The 17,560-nt window shown below is 47.3% G+C and overlaps 1 protein-coding gene across 3 annotated transcripts in view; it reads right to left on the bottom strand.

The window, feature by feature from the left end:
- Positions 1-17,560, bottom strand: part of LOC144607243 (semaphorin-6B-like) — a 284,386-nt gene that overhangs the window by 152,520 nt on the left and 114,306 nt on the right. For all 3 annotated transcript variants that reach the window (XM_078423936.1, XM_078423937.1, XM_078423938.1), the window contains exon 4: positions 14,117-14,177. In XM_078423936.1, the coding sequence (XP_078280062.1) occupies positions 14,117-14,177 (61 nt within the window). The remainder of the gene's footprint in view (positions 1-14,116; positions 14,178-17,560) is intronic.

Genomic DNA, 17,560 nt, shown 5'->3' with positions numbered 1-17,560 from the left:
AAACCACCACAGATAGGTGGAAAGGAGCTCCTTCCAATTCCCCATTTGCATGGTTGGCAAACAACCAAAGACATCAGTTCACCACCCCACCTTCCCAAGTGCTGACAGCCCCTACAGTTACCCAGCACGGCCTTCTCCATGAGCATCACCAGCATTCTTTTGAAGCACAAACATCATCACCTTCCTTGGCAATGGAGTGGCTCGTTAGCACCCAGAAGCTGACCGTGAGAGCCTCTGCCATCTTCCTTCAAGATGCTCCTGGAACCTCCCTCTTTGCACTTTCCCAATGGTGTTGAGGCCTTGGATCAGCTGGGGTCAGACGTCACCTCCTATGATGCAGAAGGAGGCCATTCAGCCCACTGGGTCCATGCTGGAACCACCATTCTGAACCGGCAAACCGTCTGGTGCAGTTGGTTTGCTGTTGATTTACTCCCTGATGGTGTCCTATCCAGGGAGAGTGAAGCACTCTGCTGCACTGGGTACTGGCTTGGTTGAGATCCACTCCCCAACCTCAAGAGAGATCCAGTCCCAATACTAACCCTAACCGTACAGGCTGGACAAGTGCTTCAGCAAGAGAGCCAGTGCAGAGACAGAGCGGTCAGTGCAGCCACTGTGGAGCCGGTGCAGAGACAGAGCGGTCGGTGCAGCCAGCGAGGAGCCAGTGCAAAGCCAGAGAGGAGACAGAGCGGTCAGTGCAGCCAGTGTGGAGCCAGTGCAGAGACAGAGTGGAGCCAGTACAGAGCTGGATCACACAATGCCGGCACATTGAGGGACAGATTTAAATGAATTCACTGACTGCGAAATCCATCTCAACTTCTTCACACACATTTTCCAAAGCACACTGTTGAGGTGACAATTGTGGAGAACTGCTTTAATTGGCCATCCAGTGACGCGGTCTAGTTGAGATGAAAGCATTCATCGGAATAACAAATATCCGCAGAAATCATTGCATTTGACTCACGTTAAGGTATTGGCTTTTTGAAAGATTCTAATTAAGAGCTCATTTGTTGAACAAGCTCGGCTTGTAAGAAGCTTGGATTTTGTTACTCATCTCAGTCTCTCCGGACGTTAAAACAAAACCGTGACAAATTGGCGGACTCTGGCCGAAACCTCCGTCGTGCTGCCCTTTCACAGCGGGAGAGATACATCGGGATATCGAGGATACTTGAAATAAAGTGATCTTCCACAAACCCTTTACTCGCATGAAAACTATTACAGTGAAAGTGCGATAATCCAGGGACATCTGTCCAGGGACTGACAGAGTCAAGAGTGTTTTATTGTCATTTGTCCCAGATAGAACAATGATATTCTTACCTGTTAGAGTGATAGTGTGGAAACAGGCCCACTTCAGCCCACTTGACCACACCGACCAACATGCCCCATCTACACTAGTCCCACCCACCCACACCGACCAACATGCCCCATCTACACTAGTCCCACCCACCCACACCGACCAACATGCCCCATCTACACTAGTCCCACCCACACCGACCAACATGCCCCATCTACACTAGTCCTACCCACCCACACCGACCAACATGCCCCATCTACACTAGTCTCACCTGCCCACACGCCCCATCTACACTGGTCCCACCCACCCACACCGACCAACATGCCCCATCTACACTAGTCTCACCTGCCCACACTAGCCAACATGCCCCATCTACACTAGTCTCACCTGCCTGCATTTGGCCCACATCCCTCTAAGGCTGTCCTATCCATGTACCTGTCCAATTGTTTCTTAAACGTTGCAATAGTCCCAACCTCAGCTACCTCCTCTGGCAGGTGTTTCCATACATCCACCGCCCTTTGTGTGAAGAAGATTCCTAGTACATCTTTCCCCTTCACAGTAACATTTCTGGACCATTGGATATTACCGGAAGAGTGGGAATGAGAGCCAATGAGCCAGATGCCAAAGCATCAGGATTACCAAACAACAGGATAGCAGATTACTGGGGTTTTAGGCAGTTCTCCTTGTATCTATCTTCCAGGGTAGGGATGCAGACTGCAGCTCCCGACACTTCCACTACCTTCACGAATGTGCCTTTACCATCCTGGAGGTGAATAATGTGGAAGAATGTGAGGGCATTGTGTCAAAGTAAATGATATCCAGATGCTCTGCAGTGGAGAGGAATGAGGGGGAGATCATGTTGCAACATACCAGACCCTTAGGTGGGCATGGTAAAGGTGCAGTTGAGATGTTTCCATTTGGACGAGGGTAGATAATGAAAAGATTAGTGACTTTAAGTCATTTAGATCTGAGGTGGTAATGGCAGGCTCAATAGACAATAGGTGCAGGAGGAGGCCATTCGGCCCTTCGAACCAGCACCGCCATTCAATGTGATCATGGCTGATCATTCTCAATCAGTACCCCGTTCCTGCCTTCTCCCCATACCCCCTGACTCCGCTATCCTTAAGAGCTCTATCTAGCTCTCTCTTGAATGCATTCAGAGAATTGGCCTCCACTGCCTTCTGAGGCAGAGAATTCCACAGATTCACAACTCTCTGACTGAAAAGGTTTTTCCTCATCTCAGTTCTAAATGGCCTACCCCTTATTCTTAAACTGTGGCCCCTTGTTCTGGACTCCCCCAACATTGGGAACATGTTTCCTGCCTCTAACGTGTCCAACCCCTTAATAATCTTATACGTTTCGATAAGATCTCCTCTCATCCTTCTAAATTCCAGTGTATACATGCCTAGTCGCTCCAGTCTTTCAACATATGACAGTCCCGCCATTCCGGGAATTAACCTAGTAAACCTACGCTGCACGCCCTCAATAGCAAGAATATCCTCCTCAAATTTGGAGACCAAAACTGCACACATTACTCCAGGTGCGGTCTCACTAGGGCCCTGTACAACTGCAGAAGGACCTCTTTGCTCCTATACTCAACTCCTCTTGTTATGAAGGCCAACATTCCATTGGCTTTCTTCACTGCCTGCTGTACCTGCATGCTTCCTTTCAGTGACTGATGCACTAGAACACCCAGATCTCGTTGTCATAGAGTCATAGAGTCCTACAGCACAGAAAGAGGCCCTTCGGCCCATCGTGTCCGCGCCGCCCGTTACCAAACACAGTCTAATTTTAATCCTATTTTCCCGCATTTGGACCGTAGCCCTGAATGTTGTAGCATTTCAAGTGCCCATCCAAATGCCTCTTAAACGTTGTGAGTGTTCCCGCCTCCACCACCACCCCAGGCAGTGAGTTCCAGACTCCAACCACCCTCTGGGTGAAAAAGTTATTTCTCACATCCCCCCGAAACCTCCCTCCCCTTACCCTGTATCTATGTCCCCTCGTTGTTGAACCTTCCACCAGTGGAAGAAGTTCCCCGCCATCTACCTTATCTATGCCCCTCATGATCTTGTACACCTCGATCATGTCCCCTCTCAGCCTTCTCTGCTCCAGGGAAAACAACCCCAGTCTGCTCAGTCTCTCCTCATAGCCGAGGCCCTTCATCCCTGGCAGCATCCTGGTGAATCTCCTCTGCACCCTCTCCAAAGCTATCACACCCTTTCTATAATATGGTGACCAGAACTGTACACAATACTCCAGCTGTGGCCTCACCAGTGTTCTGTACAATTCCATCATTACCCCCCTACTTTTATATTCGATGCCCCGGCTAATGAAGGCCAGTAACCCATATGCCTTTTTGACCACCCTGTCCACCTGTCCTGCTGCCTTCAAGGACTTGTGTACCTGTACTCCAAGGTCCCTCTGTACCCCTGTCTTCCCTAGGGTCCTTCCATTCATGGTGTACTCCCTCTCCAAGTTATTTCTGCCAAAGTGCATCACCTCGCACTTTTCAGGATTAAATTCCATCTGCCACTGCTCCGCCCATCTGACCATCTCATCTATCTCTTCCTGCAGCTTGCAGATCCCTTCCTCGCTATTCACCACCCCCCCTACCTTTGTGTCTTCTGCAAACTTGCTGATCATGCCCTGTACATTGACATCCAGATCATTTATGTAGATTACAAACAGTAAGGGACCCAACACCGATCCCTGCGGCACCCCACTGGACACCGGCCTCCAGTCACAGAAGCACCCTTCTACCATCACCCTCTGCCTTCTGTCACTAAGCCAGTTTTTTATCCATTTTGCCAAGGTGCCCTGGATCCCTTGGGCTCTTACCTTCTTGACTAGTCTCCTGTGTGGGACCTTGTCAAAAGCCTTACTGAAATCCATGTATACCACATCCACTGCACTACCCCCATCTACCTCCTTGGTCACCCCTTCAAAAAATTCAATCAAGTTAGTCAGACACGACTATGTCCCCTGTTCCTAACTTGACGCCATGCAGTCCTTTTATTTCCAGGTGTGAGAAGTTGTGTGTTAGTGAAGCCCCACACTGTGTCCTGAGCCATTCTGCGTGGATGGTGGAAGGAGTAAATGAATAAGCTGGTGAAGAGAGTGCCAGAGATATCGTGGTTGGTGGGAAGCCCCCATGAGTGTTATTGGCTCTGTACACAGACTGGCACGTGGCAGGTTCCATGGCAATCCCAACATATCTGCAGGTGATGGAACTATTTGGGCTGTTGGCAAATGAGTCAGTCACTATTGGATACCCAGTCTCCCATTCCACTTGCAGATATATTGGTTGTACTGGCCCAGTAGTGTTCCTTGTTAGGGGCGATATGTTAGTTGTATAACTGGCCCAGTTCCTTGTTAGGGGTGGTATGTTAGTTGTCTAGCTGGCCCAGTAGTGTTCCTTGTTGGAGAGACTCATGACTGTGATGTCAATATTCTTGGACATTCAGGGCAGATGTGAAATGGTGTGAGTCTGTTTGCAATGATATTACAACATCAATCCCCTTCAGAATGGGTAGAGAAGAGATTACATTGATGAGAAATTATTAATATCTCAGCAGTTTTGTCCCCTGCTTTCAATCAAGTGGAATGGCTGGGTGTGTAACATGTGAGAGGTGCTCCCACATGTGAGTTTCGTTACACTCGGGGAAAGATGAACGGGAGTTGAAGGAAACGTATCCACACCATCATGTTCCTATTATTTTTTCATTTTGAAAGTAATGACTTTATATCTAAGCTCTGCTTAAGACTGCTGGTGTATTTTTTCATAAAAGTTATTAATTTTTCCCTGGGTTTGACATATGGATGGCTCAGTCACTGTAATACATGGAGGCATTGTAGATGAGTATCATGAACCCCATATGATGCATTGTTAGAGAACCTGATCCCGCTGATAGGCCTGGCTCAACTTGTTAATCTGTGGCAGGACGCTGCAATTAAAACAAGGCCTTACACAGAGCCAGCTGCATGTTAAAATAACACAAATTACTCTTGCTTTTAAACACAGTAGCATCTTGTCCAAGAGCTGGAAATAATAGAAGCATCTTAATGAATGTTGTGTCCTTCAGACGGCATTCATCAGGGAATTTACAGATTCCACAGGAATGCACAGTAACTGCTCCCCATTGGAGGTAGACAGTAGACAATAGGTGCAGGAGTAGGCCATTCGGCCCTTCGAGCCAGCACAAGTGCGGTGGGCGATTCCTCGCTCCACACCTCTCCTACAATGTTACCTGCCACTGGCTCCACATGAGTGACCCAGCTCTGTTGCTAATTGTACGTAAAGTTACAGGGTTGGCCAGAGAGGACTTTGTCTCTTCAATGACATCCATTTTTCAAACCCCACTCCCTCATCTTTACTAATCTCCACGAGGACAATCAGATAATTGACCAACCCAAGCTGGGGGCTTGCTGGGCACAGGCTGTCTCTGAACTAAAAGTGGACGTTGACTTTTCTTTAAATTAGTACTGATGGGTTTTCCTTAATGAGGATTGTATGCAAATTACGCATTCTGATTTTCACTCTGGTGCCAAATACAATTCCAATTGTATTTAGAATGAAGAGTGACACAGAGTGCTGGAGTAACTAAGCGGGTCAGGCAAGATTTCTGGAGAACATGGATAGGTGACGTTTCACAGAGTGCTGGAGTAACTCAGCGGGTGAGGCAGCATCTCTGGAGAACATGGATAGGTGACGTTTCACAGAGTGCTGGAGTAACTCAGCGGGTCAGGCAGCATCTCTGGAGAACATGGATAGGTGATGTTTCACAGAGTGCTGGAGTAACTCAGCAGGTCAGGCAGCATCTCTGGAGAACATGGATAGATGACATTTCACAGAGTGCTGGAGTAACTCAGCGGGTCAGGCAGCATCTCTGGAGAACATGGATAGGTGATGTTTCACAGAGTGCTGGAGTAACTCAGCGGGTCAGGCCGCATCTGTGGAGAACATGGATAGGTAACGTTTTGGGTTAAGACCCCTCTTCATACTCAGTTGCTTCCTACACACACCATTAATTATGCTGTTTACCAATATCCCTGATGTCCTGTTCCCAACCACTGCACCATTACCTGTTTGAACTTTTAGCAAAGTTTTTGTGCTGAATGGTGCAGTGAAGCCTAATTAATGGTGGGACCTTTAAACTCTCAGCTACAACAGTATCCATCCGATTACTGTAAAGAGCCTTGTGCTACATTTCTGCGGTTTGAGTGGAATAGACTAGGTGATGTGGAACTAACAGTCCTGCATGCAGTTCATGTTACAGAAGTAATAGTGATCTGCATGGAGATATAGTCTAACCTCGGTGCTCATACACATAGTTTAATGAGGGGAAACAGAACCAAAAAGACAGATGCATGTGCTAAACTATTGTAATCCTTCAAAGTCAAGTGAGATAAATCACCCCAGTGCTCCCTTTTTCCAGCAATGCGTTCCATTTGATGGTGTTTTTAACACTTCCTTGTGCCATGCTCCACTGTCAGTTGTGGCAGCATTTACATTGCAACATGACAGCGTTGGTGAATATTGTTTGAAGTTCATGTCAACGTGCGTACCCGTTTCTGTGACAGTAGTGCCACCAGACCATGTTGTCATTAAGAGACTGTTGCCATGGAACAACACCTGGAAATAAAACAGTTGCTATGGGAAGTCAGACTGCTATAAAGCTTATCATTTCCGCAAGAATACCGGATTTTGTTCAGGCAGTGCCAGTTAATTAAAGACAATGCCTCGGCAGGCTGGCAACTGGTCTTTCTCACCATCCCATCAACAGTATTTAACAATGGCTTCGTGACACTGCCCAGTAATTCTGACCATGTATCTTCAAATACCAACAAAATGCCATTTCTTAAGTCTAAAATGACCACAAGTGCATTCAATATCGCAGCAAAATATATTTTTGATTTCCATTTAATAGGTTATATGCCTGTTCCAGCAATGTATTAAATGACTTCATGAGATTTAAAATTGCATTTCAGACATGGGCTCTGAGCTGCTTCTACATACACCCTGTGGAAGCCAGCCAGCAGATTTATTCTGACAATAACATTTTCACACCTTGTCTTCCAAATTCCACCAAATTTCAAACTGTTCTGAAGTATTACAAGGTGGCAGTAGATAAGGGATCAGAGGGTTAATCCTGCACAAGCAATCACCAGCATTCACACTTTGCATTCTCATTCTTCAAAGGAGCACTCTGTGAACTTGGAGAAATCAATTTCGGAGCAAGCCATCCCTGGCGTTCCTGCATTTGGCTCCCACATAAAACTAATCCCATGGTAATTTGTTTCTTTGTTTTTACAGTTGATTTGGACCAAGTGTGAAATACATTATCTTGACAACTCGTGTACTGTTTGTAGAGCTTCTGCTTTAGAAATCAGACTGCCAAGAGATTTCAAATAACTGCACCAAAAATACGACAACATTAAAAGGGGGCCCATAATAAAGGGGAGGCCATTTAAAACTGAGGTGAGAAGGAACTTTTTCACCCAGAGAGTTGTGAATGTGTGGAATTCTCTGCTGCAGAGGGCAGTGAAGGCCAAATCACTGGATGAATTTAAGATAGAGTTAGATAGAGCTCTGGGGCCTAGTGGAATCAAGGGATATGGGGAGAGGTTGGGCACAGGTTACTGATTGTGGATGATCAGCCGTGATCACAATGAATGGCGGTGCTGGCTCGAAGGGCCGAATGGCCTCCTCCTGCACCTATGTTCTATGTTTCTATGTTTCTAAATGACCAATCCAAGAGCGGTTCTCTTCCCAATAACCTTATCCCTTTAATTTTCAGTAGTTCCTTTCACTCCTGCAGATGTTTCTTGTGCAGGGACTTTGCTCCCTCCTCCAGCTGCCTCACCAGTGTTGCAATCAATGAGTGATGCTCCCTGCATGTCTCCCTGTAGTTGGTCTTAAACGTCAAACGCATTGGCCTTTAATGCATTCCCAACCCCCTCCCTGTGGAGTAATTAAGACTAGTTACATTAGCAGCCTCCTAATCTTTCCACAAAATTATAGAATTTGTAATGCCCATTGATATCCAAGCTACCGGCAATTAAAACTGAAGCTTTGTGTCACGTAGACTCTACACTCCGATTTACATCACCTTCCTAATCTTTCCAAAAGTGCTGGTGCCCTCCATTGCGTGGCACATCCCTCCTGGACATGAACGGGAAGTTCTGGAGCTGGTCGGGCATTGACTTCTTCAGATGAACCCTAATTACGCTGTATGATCTATTAACTGAGAGACCGTGAACCTGATCAATGAGGCAGCTGGATAGACACAGAGTGCTGGAGTTACTCAGCGGGACAGGCAGCATCTCTGCAGAGAAGGAATGAGTGACGTTTCAGGTCTGAAGAAGGGTCTCCACTTGAAACATCACCCATTCCTTCTCTCCAGAGATGCTGCCTGTCCCGCTGAGTTACTCCAGTTTTTTGTGTCTACCTGTGTGTTGTCACGATGTACAGGGGAGTGTGAATATAAACAATGCTTAACTAAACAAAATCCAGTGGTCAATGTGGTCTAAGAAGTGAGGTCTTCCTCATCCTCAACGCCAGAGAGAATATATCCACCTGGAGATTTCATGTCTTCAAGCAGATTAAATGATGTGGTGACCTACTCCAAACTGGAACCCAGTATCTGGGCCCATCCTTTTCTATGTTTGTAATTTTCAGCTTCACTGATGCGATTATCAACAACCTATGATTCAGGCTTCAGTCTATTAAAGATGGAGCGGAACTGGGATACAAGCAAGGATGTTCTTGAAGGCAACTTCTGAATGGCCTTTCCTTCAGCCTGAGAAGGATCCCAGCCTGAAATGATGATGTCCGTTTCCCTCCACAGATGCTGCCTGACCCACAGACCTCCTCCGGCACTTTGATAACTGCAGCTAGACTCAAAAAGCTGCAGTAACTCAGCGGAACCGACAGCATCTCTGGAGAGAAGGAATGGGTGACCCTTCCTTGGGTCAAGACCCTTCCTCAGAAGAATTGTCTGAAAAAGGGTCTCGACCCGAAACGTCACCCATTCCTTCTTTCCAGAGATGCTGCTTGTCCCGCTGAGTTACTGCAGCTTTTTGGGTCTATCTTCAGTTCCAACCAGCATCTGCAGTTCCTTCCTACAAACTTTGATAATTGTCCTTTTCTAAAGTGGTTGGAACATGGGGACTGAACATCTTTGACCCTGCAGAGACGATTGATCCTAAACCCGATGCCATTCTTCTGACACCCCGCAAACTCTTTCTGAGGAAAGTAAGGCTTTGCGGGTGGACAATACCTGCTCAAACATCTTGTCCTTCATTTCCTTGTGCACTTTGGTGCCCTCGTTGTCTCTGACATTCACACTTTCTAACTTCACTCCAAGCACCTTACTGCGTATTGTAGTCGCCTGTATGCCCACTGGTTTACCACCGACACTCATTCCACCTCACAAACCTTTCTCTCTGAAGATCTCAAGTTAATCAACTCTTTAGCTGCTTCCTTCTTTCCTCATTTAGTGATCCACAAGCTTCACACCAAAGCTCATCTCTTTTTCCCAGCGCTTTAACTCAAGTGGTTAGCATGTTAGATAGAGCTCAAGGGGCTAGCGGAATCAAGGGATATGGGGAGAAGGCAGGCACGGGTTACTGATTGTGGATGATCAGCCATGATCACAATGAATGGCGGTGCTGGCTCGAAGGGCCAAATGGCCTCCTCCTGCACCTATTTACTATATTTTTTATAATGAAATGGAGCCCAGAGCCCAAAATAAACATGAAATAGATGTTGGGTTTGTATCAATAGACAATAGCTGCAGGAGTAGGCCATTCAGCCCTTCGAGCCAGTACCGCCATTCAATGCGATCATGGCTGATCACTCTCAATCAGTACCCCGTTCCTGCCTTCTCCCCATACCCCCTCACTCCGCTATCCTTAAGAGCTCTATCCAGCTCTCTCTTGAAAGCATCCAACGAACTGGCTTCCACTGCCTTCTGAGGCAGAGAATTCCACACCTTCACCACTCTCTGACTGAAAAAGTTCTTCCTCATCTCCGTTCTAAATGGCCTACCCTTTATTCTTAAACTGTGGCCCCTTGTTCTGGACTCCCCCAACATTGGGAACATGTTTCCTGCCTCGAATGTGTCCAATCCCCTAATTATCTTATATGTTTCAATAAGATCCCCCCTCATCCTTCTAAATTCCAGTGTATACAAGGCTAATTGCTCCAGCCTTTCAACATACGACAGTCCCGCCATTCCGGGAATTAACCTAGTGAACCTACGCTGCACGCCCTCAATAGCAAGAATATCCTTCCTCAAATTTGGAGACCAAAACTGCACACAGTACTCCAGGTGCGGTCTCACCAGGGCCCGGTACAACTGTAGAAGGACCTCTTTGCTCCTATACTCAACTCCTCTTGTTATGAAGGCCAACATTCCATTGGCTTTCTTCACTGCCTGCTGTACCTGCATGCTTCCTTTCAGTGACTGATGCACTAGGACACCCAGATCTCGTTGAACATCCCCTCTTCCTAACTTGACACCATTCAGATAATAATCTGCCTTTCTATTCTTACTTCCAAAGTGAATAACCTCACACTTATCTACATTAAACTGCATCTGCCATGTATCCGCCCACTCACACAACCTGTCCAAGTCACCCTGCAGCCTTATTGCATCTTCCACACAATTCACACTACCCCCCAGCTTAGTATCATCTGCAAATTTGCTAATGGTACTTTTAATCCCTTCATCTAAGTCATTAAGTATCTATGCTACACTGCTACATATATGCAGAATAACCAAGGGAAGTGTGGAAGAGTACAATGATATGAGGCTGGTCATCCAACTGAATGCAGCCAGAAGCTCGATCAAGTCCTTGCCTCAGATGGCAGCCTAGTTGCTATTGTCAACCACAGACATCAAGCTGTATAAAAGCTAAAGGTCACAATATCCATTTTGCCGGTCTCTGGGGTAGTGCTGCAGTCACTGCGGGAGGTGCAGGTGGCAGAGATTTGTTTCTGTGAGCAATCGATGCTTTGAAACAATTTTTGTTCTTTTGCCGTTTGCTCCATGCTGAGGGTGTGAGGAATAAAAGGAGTAAGCAAAAGGGGAGCTGCCAGTCCGAGCAGTGTCTCCTTTACTCAGCGTGAGGGGGAGCTGCCAGTCTGAGGAATGTCTCCTTTACTCAGGGTGAGGGGGGGCTGCCAGTCCGAGCAATGTCTCCTTTACTCAGGGTGAGGGGGGAGCTGCCAGTCCGAGCAATGTCTCCATTTAGTCAGGGTGAGGGGGGGCTGCCAGTCCGAGCAATGTCTCCTTTACTCAGGGTGAGGGGGGGGCTGCCAGTCCGAGCAATGTCTCCTTTACTCAGGGTGAGGGGGGAGCTGCCAGTCCGAGCAGAGTCTCCGTTTAGTCAGGGTGAGGGGGGGCTGCCAGTCCGAGCAATGTCTCCTTTACTCAGGGTGAGGGGGGAGCTGCCAGTCCGAGCAGTGTCTCCATTTAGTCAGGGTGAGGGGGGGGCTGCCAGTCCGAGCAATGTCTCCTTTACTCAGGGTGAGGGGGGGGCTGCCAGTCCGAGCAATGTCTCCTTTACTCAGGGTGAGGGGGGGCTGCCAGTCCGAGCAATGTCTCCTTTACTCAGGGTGAGGGGGGAGCTGCCAGTCCGAGCAGTGTCTCCATTTAGTCAGGGTGAGGGGAGCTGCCAGTCTGAGCAATGTCTCCTTTACAGGGTGAGGGGGGGGGGCTGCCAGTCCGAGCAGTGTCTCCTTTTATTCAGCGTGTGGGGGAGCTGGCAGGAGCTGCCAGCCCGAGCAGTGTCATGCAGCAAAAGCCCGTGCCGAACCAAACTCCCGAGGCATTCATTAATCCCACATATTATTTCTTCAATTTATTTCTGTTATTTTGACAGCTGACAGCAGCAGGCAGAGGCGGGCTTGCTGGGCACAGGCTATCTCTGAACTAAAAGTGGATGTTGACTTTTCTTTAAATTAGTACTGATGGGTTTTCCTTAATGAGGATTGTATGCAAATTATGCATTCTGATTTTCACTCTGCTGCCAAATACAATTCCAATTGTATTTAGAATGAAGAGAGACACAGAGTGCTGGAGTAACTCAGCGGGTCAGGCAGCATCTGTGGAGAACATGGATAGGTGACGTTTCACAGAGTGCTGGAGTAACTCAGTGGGTCAGGCGGCATCTCTGGGGAACATGGATAGGTGACGTTTCGTGTGCCTCCTGTATTTAGAATGAACCCGTTGACGCTATGATCATTAACGATAAATTATTACCAGGATAGCTCAAATGACAAGAACATCAAGGACAGGATGGTGGTGAAGCTCGTGGAACTCGTGTCTCAGATGCACAGGCAGCATCTCCGGAGACAAGGGATGGGTAACGTTTCGGGTCGAGACCCTTCAGTCTGAAGAAAAGTGTCGACCTGAAATGTCACCCATTCCTTCTCTCCAGAGATACTGCCCGTCCCGCTGAGTTACTCCAGCATTTTATGTCTACCTTCTCCCAAAGATGGTGTGTTAGTAGATTAACTGACCACTGTAAATTTCCCCTCGTGTATTTGTGGAATAACGGGAGAGTTGGTGAGAAAGAGGGGAAGAATAATACAAATGGATTAATGTAGGATTAGAGTAAATGGATGTTGTTGGCTGGTGTGGACTTGTCATCAGGTAATAGTGTGATAGGAGCAGAGTTAGGCCATTCGGTCCATCAGGTCTACTCCGCCATTCAATCATGGCTGATCTATCTCTCCCTCCTAACCCCATTCTCCTGCCTTCTCCCCATAACCACTGACACGTTTCTGTGTTGTATTCCTATCTGACAATGACTCCATATTGACAAGTATAACTGTGTATAAACACAAATTGCTGGAGTAACTCAGTGGGTCAGGCAGCATCTGTGGAGAACATGGATAGGTGACGTTTCACAGAGTGCTGGAGTAACTCAGTGGGTCAGGCAGCATCTGTGGAGAACATGGATAGGTGACGTTTCACAGAGTGCTGGAGTAACTCAGCGGGACAGGCAGCATCTCTGGAGAGAAGGAATGGGTGACGTTTCGGGTCGAGACCTTTCTTCATACTGATGGTGTATGGGATGGTGTTTGTAACTCTGTGAATCTAATGTAGATGGTGCAGGATTCGAAGATGAATCTGTGTAGAATTGGGTACGTTTCCTGGAGCCCAGGAAAGACTACGACTGGCTTTGGAAGTTTTGGTGTAGTTCCTAGAATTAACTAGGCAGTGGCAGCGTGGACACACAGGAGTGGGTGTGTGAGTGAGATACTTATTCGGATGGAAGACAAATAGAACTTTCAAAGCCCAGATTCAAAGAAGATTTGAAACACAATGGTGTGGGCAAGTTGGGCCAACGTACACTGTTTCCACACTGTATCACTGTATGACTCTCTGAAGGGCCTGTTTCCGCACTGTATCACTGTATGACTCTCTGAAGGGCCTGTTTCCGCACTGTATCACTGTATGACTCTCTGAAGGGCCCGTTTCCTCACTGTATCACTATGGCTCCATATCAGTTATGTAGCTGTGATGTCTGAACTGAATCCTTAGTAATTTGGGGTAAAAATGAGAGAAAATGGTGAAGTGTGGAAAACACCTTGAAACGAGACTGTCAATAATCTAATTATGGCAACAAGGGGAATATGTAGCTTGCATCCATGTCTCGGCAACCAGCTCAACACAAGACTAGGAGTGGCCACCACACATAGTGGGGTGCAGATGATCCGACAGATTATCCGCGTGTTAGCAGAGGTTTTTGTTCGATTGGACTGTTGTCCATTATCCAGTGTAGAGCTGTTCATTACGTTGAGTCTGTACTTACTTTATTATAAACCATCTCGTCTGCCGCAGGTGCATCTAGATCCACACTGTAAAGGTGATCCCTGTGAATGAAACAAGAACCTCAGTAGCTGGCCCGGCAACTAATACAATATTTACATCTGATCACTGCTGCATTAACAAGAGTGTGAAGCCGCTCCAAGACACGGAGCTCAGTTGGCCTACAGTGGTGGTGATCACATCCTCACTACACGGCTGATGGTCACTCCAGTGTCGTCACTGTTCTGAAATAGTTTTTAGGATTTTGGTCACGGGGCCAATTGAACTGAACATCGATCAATTTCCCTCCTGGGATAAATAAAGTCCTATCGTATTGCATCGTATCACCTTTATTGGTCCCGACACATGCATTTCCTCCACTGCTCCCCAGAACATTCTGCATTTTCATGGATCGCTGTTCCAGGAATATGTAAGTCCACTGTTTCTCAGATAGAGAGAGTATTCAAATAAAGGTAATAAAATAAAGCAGCCTTGTGTAGCAGAGGATGAGGGGTGATCTTAGAGAGGTGTATAAGATCACGTAAGGGAATAGATCGGGTAAATCCACAGTTACCCAGGGTAGGGGAATCGAGAACCAGAGGACATAGGTTTAAGGAGAGAGGAGAAAGATTTAATAGGAACCCGAGGGGCAAATTCTACACACAGAGGGTGGAGCTGCCAGAGGAGGTAGCCGAGGCAGGACCATCACAACATTTAAGAAACGTTTGGACAGGTGCGTGGATAGGACAGGTTTAGAGGGATATGGACCAAATGCAGGCAGGTGGGACTTGTGTAGATGGGGCATGTTGGTCGGCGAGGGCACGTTGGGCCGAAGGGCCTGTTTCTGTGCAGTTCTATGACACTATGCACATTTACCTTGCAGTTAACCACATTATATCTACACATAATGAAAATAAAATATGCTGGAAATACTCAGCCGGTCAGGCTGCCTCTGAGGGAAGAGAAACAGAGGTGATATTTTAGGTTGAAGACGTGATCAGAACTGGGAAGGAGACAAAGGGAATTCTTGCAGCTGGTGGGAGATTGGGGGAACGGCAGATTTCTCTGATGGGACTCATTGAGCATGAGAACATCAAACAAAAGACACAGACACTGTCTGGGAGTATAATCAACTGACAAGAGCAGTTGTGGACCCAATAAACCAACCTGACCTGTGGGACAGCTGTTCTCACTCGGCATTTTGTAACTTCTACTTCCTTGTCAATGCTCTCTCGTCTCTATTCTTTCTCCCCATTCACCCATTGACCGGATGACCCTGTTTATCCCCCTTGTGCCTGAACGTGGACTCCCCCCCCCCCCACCCCAAACTCTTGGTTCTTCCCTCTCCTTCCCAACATCTTGGACCGGGAACATTAACATCCCACAGACGTGGCCTGATCTCAGGATTTACAACATTTTCAGCTTTCAGTGATGGTGGGTCAGACACACACAGTGATGGTGGGTCAGAGAGACAGTGATGGTGGGTCAGAGACACACAGTGATGGTGGGTCAGAGATACAGTGATGGTGGGTCAGAGACACACAGTGATGGTGGGTCAGAGAGACAGTGATGGTGGGTCAGACACACACAGTGATGGGGGGTCAGAGACACACAGTGATGGTGGGTCAGAGATACAGTGATGGTGGGTCAGACACACACAGTGGTGGTGGGTTAGAGACACAGTGATGGTGGGTCAGAGAGACAGTGATGGTGGGTCAGAGACACACAGTGATGGTGGGTCAGAGAGACAGTGATGGTGGGTCAGACACACAGTGATGGTGGATCAGAGACACACAGTGATGGTGGGTCAGAGAGACAGTGATGGTGGGTCAGAGAGACAGTGATGGTGGGTCAGACACACAGTGATGGTGGGTCAGAGAGACACAGTGATGGTGGGTCAGACACACACAGTGATGGTGGGTCAGAGAGACAGTGAAGGTGGGTCAGAGACAGTGATGGTGGGTCAGAGAGACAGTGATGGTGGGTCAGAGACACAGTGATGGTGGGTCAGACACACACAGTGATGGTGGGTCAGACACACACAGTCATGGTGGGTCAGATACTGTAGACGTGAATGTACATAATGGGGTGGGGAGTGGGTGAACATTGTGCGTGATGGAAAATCAAACCAGTGATTGAGATGGAATAGATTCCATGAAACATTGTGGGTTGGGTTAGTGTTGGCTGGGTGACGGCTGAGCCCCATAGAGCATCTTTGGAAAGGAGGAACAGATGGATCTGCAGGCAGAGTTGTCAGAGAGAGGGTGAACAACAAGGAGGTGAGGATTTGCAGGGAGAGATACATCTGAAGATGGCTGAAGATGTTCGTGATGCAAGCAATGTAGTCCCTCGTGGTCTCCATGTGCTCCCAGTCCCCTTTCCCAATGCAATAGATAAATAATCCACAAAGAAAACTAATATAATTTCAACTTTCTTAAAGTTCAATAATAATATTATCTCAGAGACTAAAAATGAAACCAAATGGCATTATTGGAATCAATTGTTATCTGAATGGCGTCAGGTTAGGAAAAGGGGAAGTACAACGAGACCTGGGAGTCCTTGTACATCAGTCACTAAAAGTAAGCATACCTTGAGGAGAAATCGCAGTGGAGCAACAAGTAGTATATTAGTATACAAGTAGTATACTAAAAGTAAGCATGCAGGTACAGCAGGGAGCGAAGAAAGCTAATGGCATGTTGGCCCTCATAACGTGAGTTGAGAAAAGGAGCAAGGAGGTCCTACTGCAGTTGTATAGGGCCCTAGCAAGACCACACCTGGAGTGTTGTGTGTAGTTTTGGTCTCCAAATTTGAGGAAGGACATTCTTGCTATTGAGGGAGTGCAGCGTAGGTTCACCAGGTTAATTCCCGGAATGGCGGGACTGTCATATGTTGAAAGAATGGAGCGACTGGGCTTGTATTCACTGGAACTTAGAAGGATGAGAGGGGACCTTATTGAAACATAAAAGATTATTAAAGGATTGGACACGCTAGATGCAGGAAACACGTTCCTGATGTTGGGGGAGTCCAGAACCAGGGGGCACAGTTTAAGAATGAGGGGTAGGCCATTTAGAACGGAGATGAGGAAAAACATTTGCACCCAGAGTTGGGAATCTGTGGAATTCTCTGTCACAGAAGGCAGTGGAGGCCGATTCTCTGGATGCATTTAAGAGAGTTAGTTAGATAGAGCTCTTAGTGATAGCGGAGTCACGAGATATGGGCAGAAGGCAAGAACGGGGTACTGATTGTGAAAGATCAGCCATGATCATATTGAATGGTGGTGCTGGCTCAAAGGGCCGAATGGCCTACTCCTGCACCTATTGTCTATTGTTCATTGTCTATTGGCATGCTTCCAGCTCAGCGTATTGTCTATTGTTCATTGTCTATTGGCATGATTCCAGCTCAGCGTATTCTGGTACCTCAGGTTTGAACGATTACTGTGGGTCGGGAC

Source organism: Rhinoraja longicauda, chromosome 28 (assembly GCF_053455715.1).
Source record: "Rhinoraja longicauda isolate Sanriku21f chromosome 28, sRhiLon1.1, whole genome shotgun sequence".
Taxonomy (NCBI): domain Eukaryota; kingdom Metazoa; phylum Chordata; class Chondrichthyes; order Rajiformes; family Arhynchobatidae; genus Rhinoraja; species Rhinoraja longicauda.
Note: the sequence above shows the minus strand (reverse complement) of the source record. Positions and strands in the feature narration are given on the sequence as shown.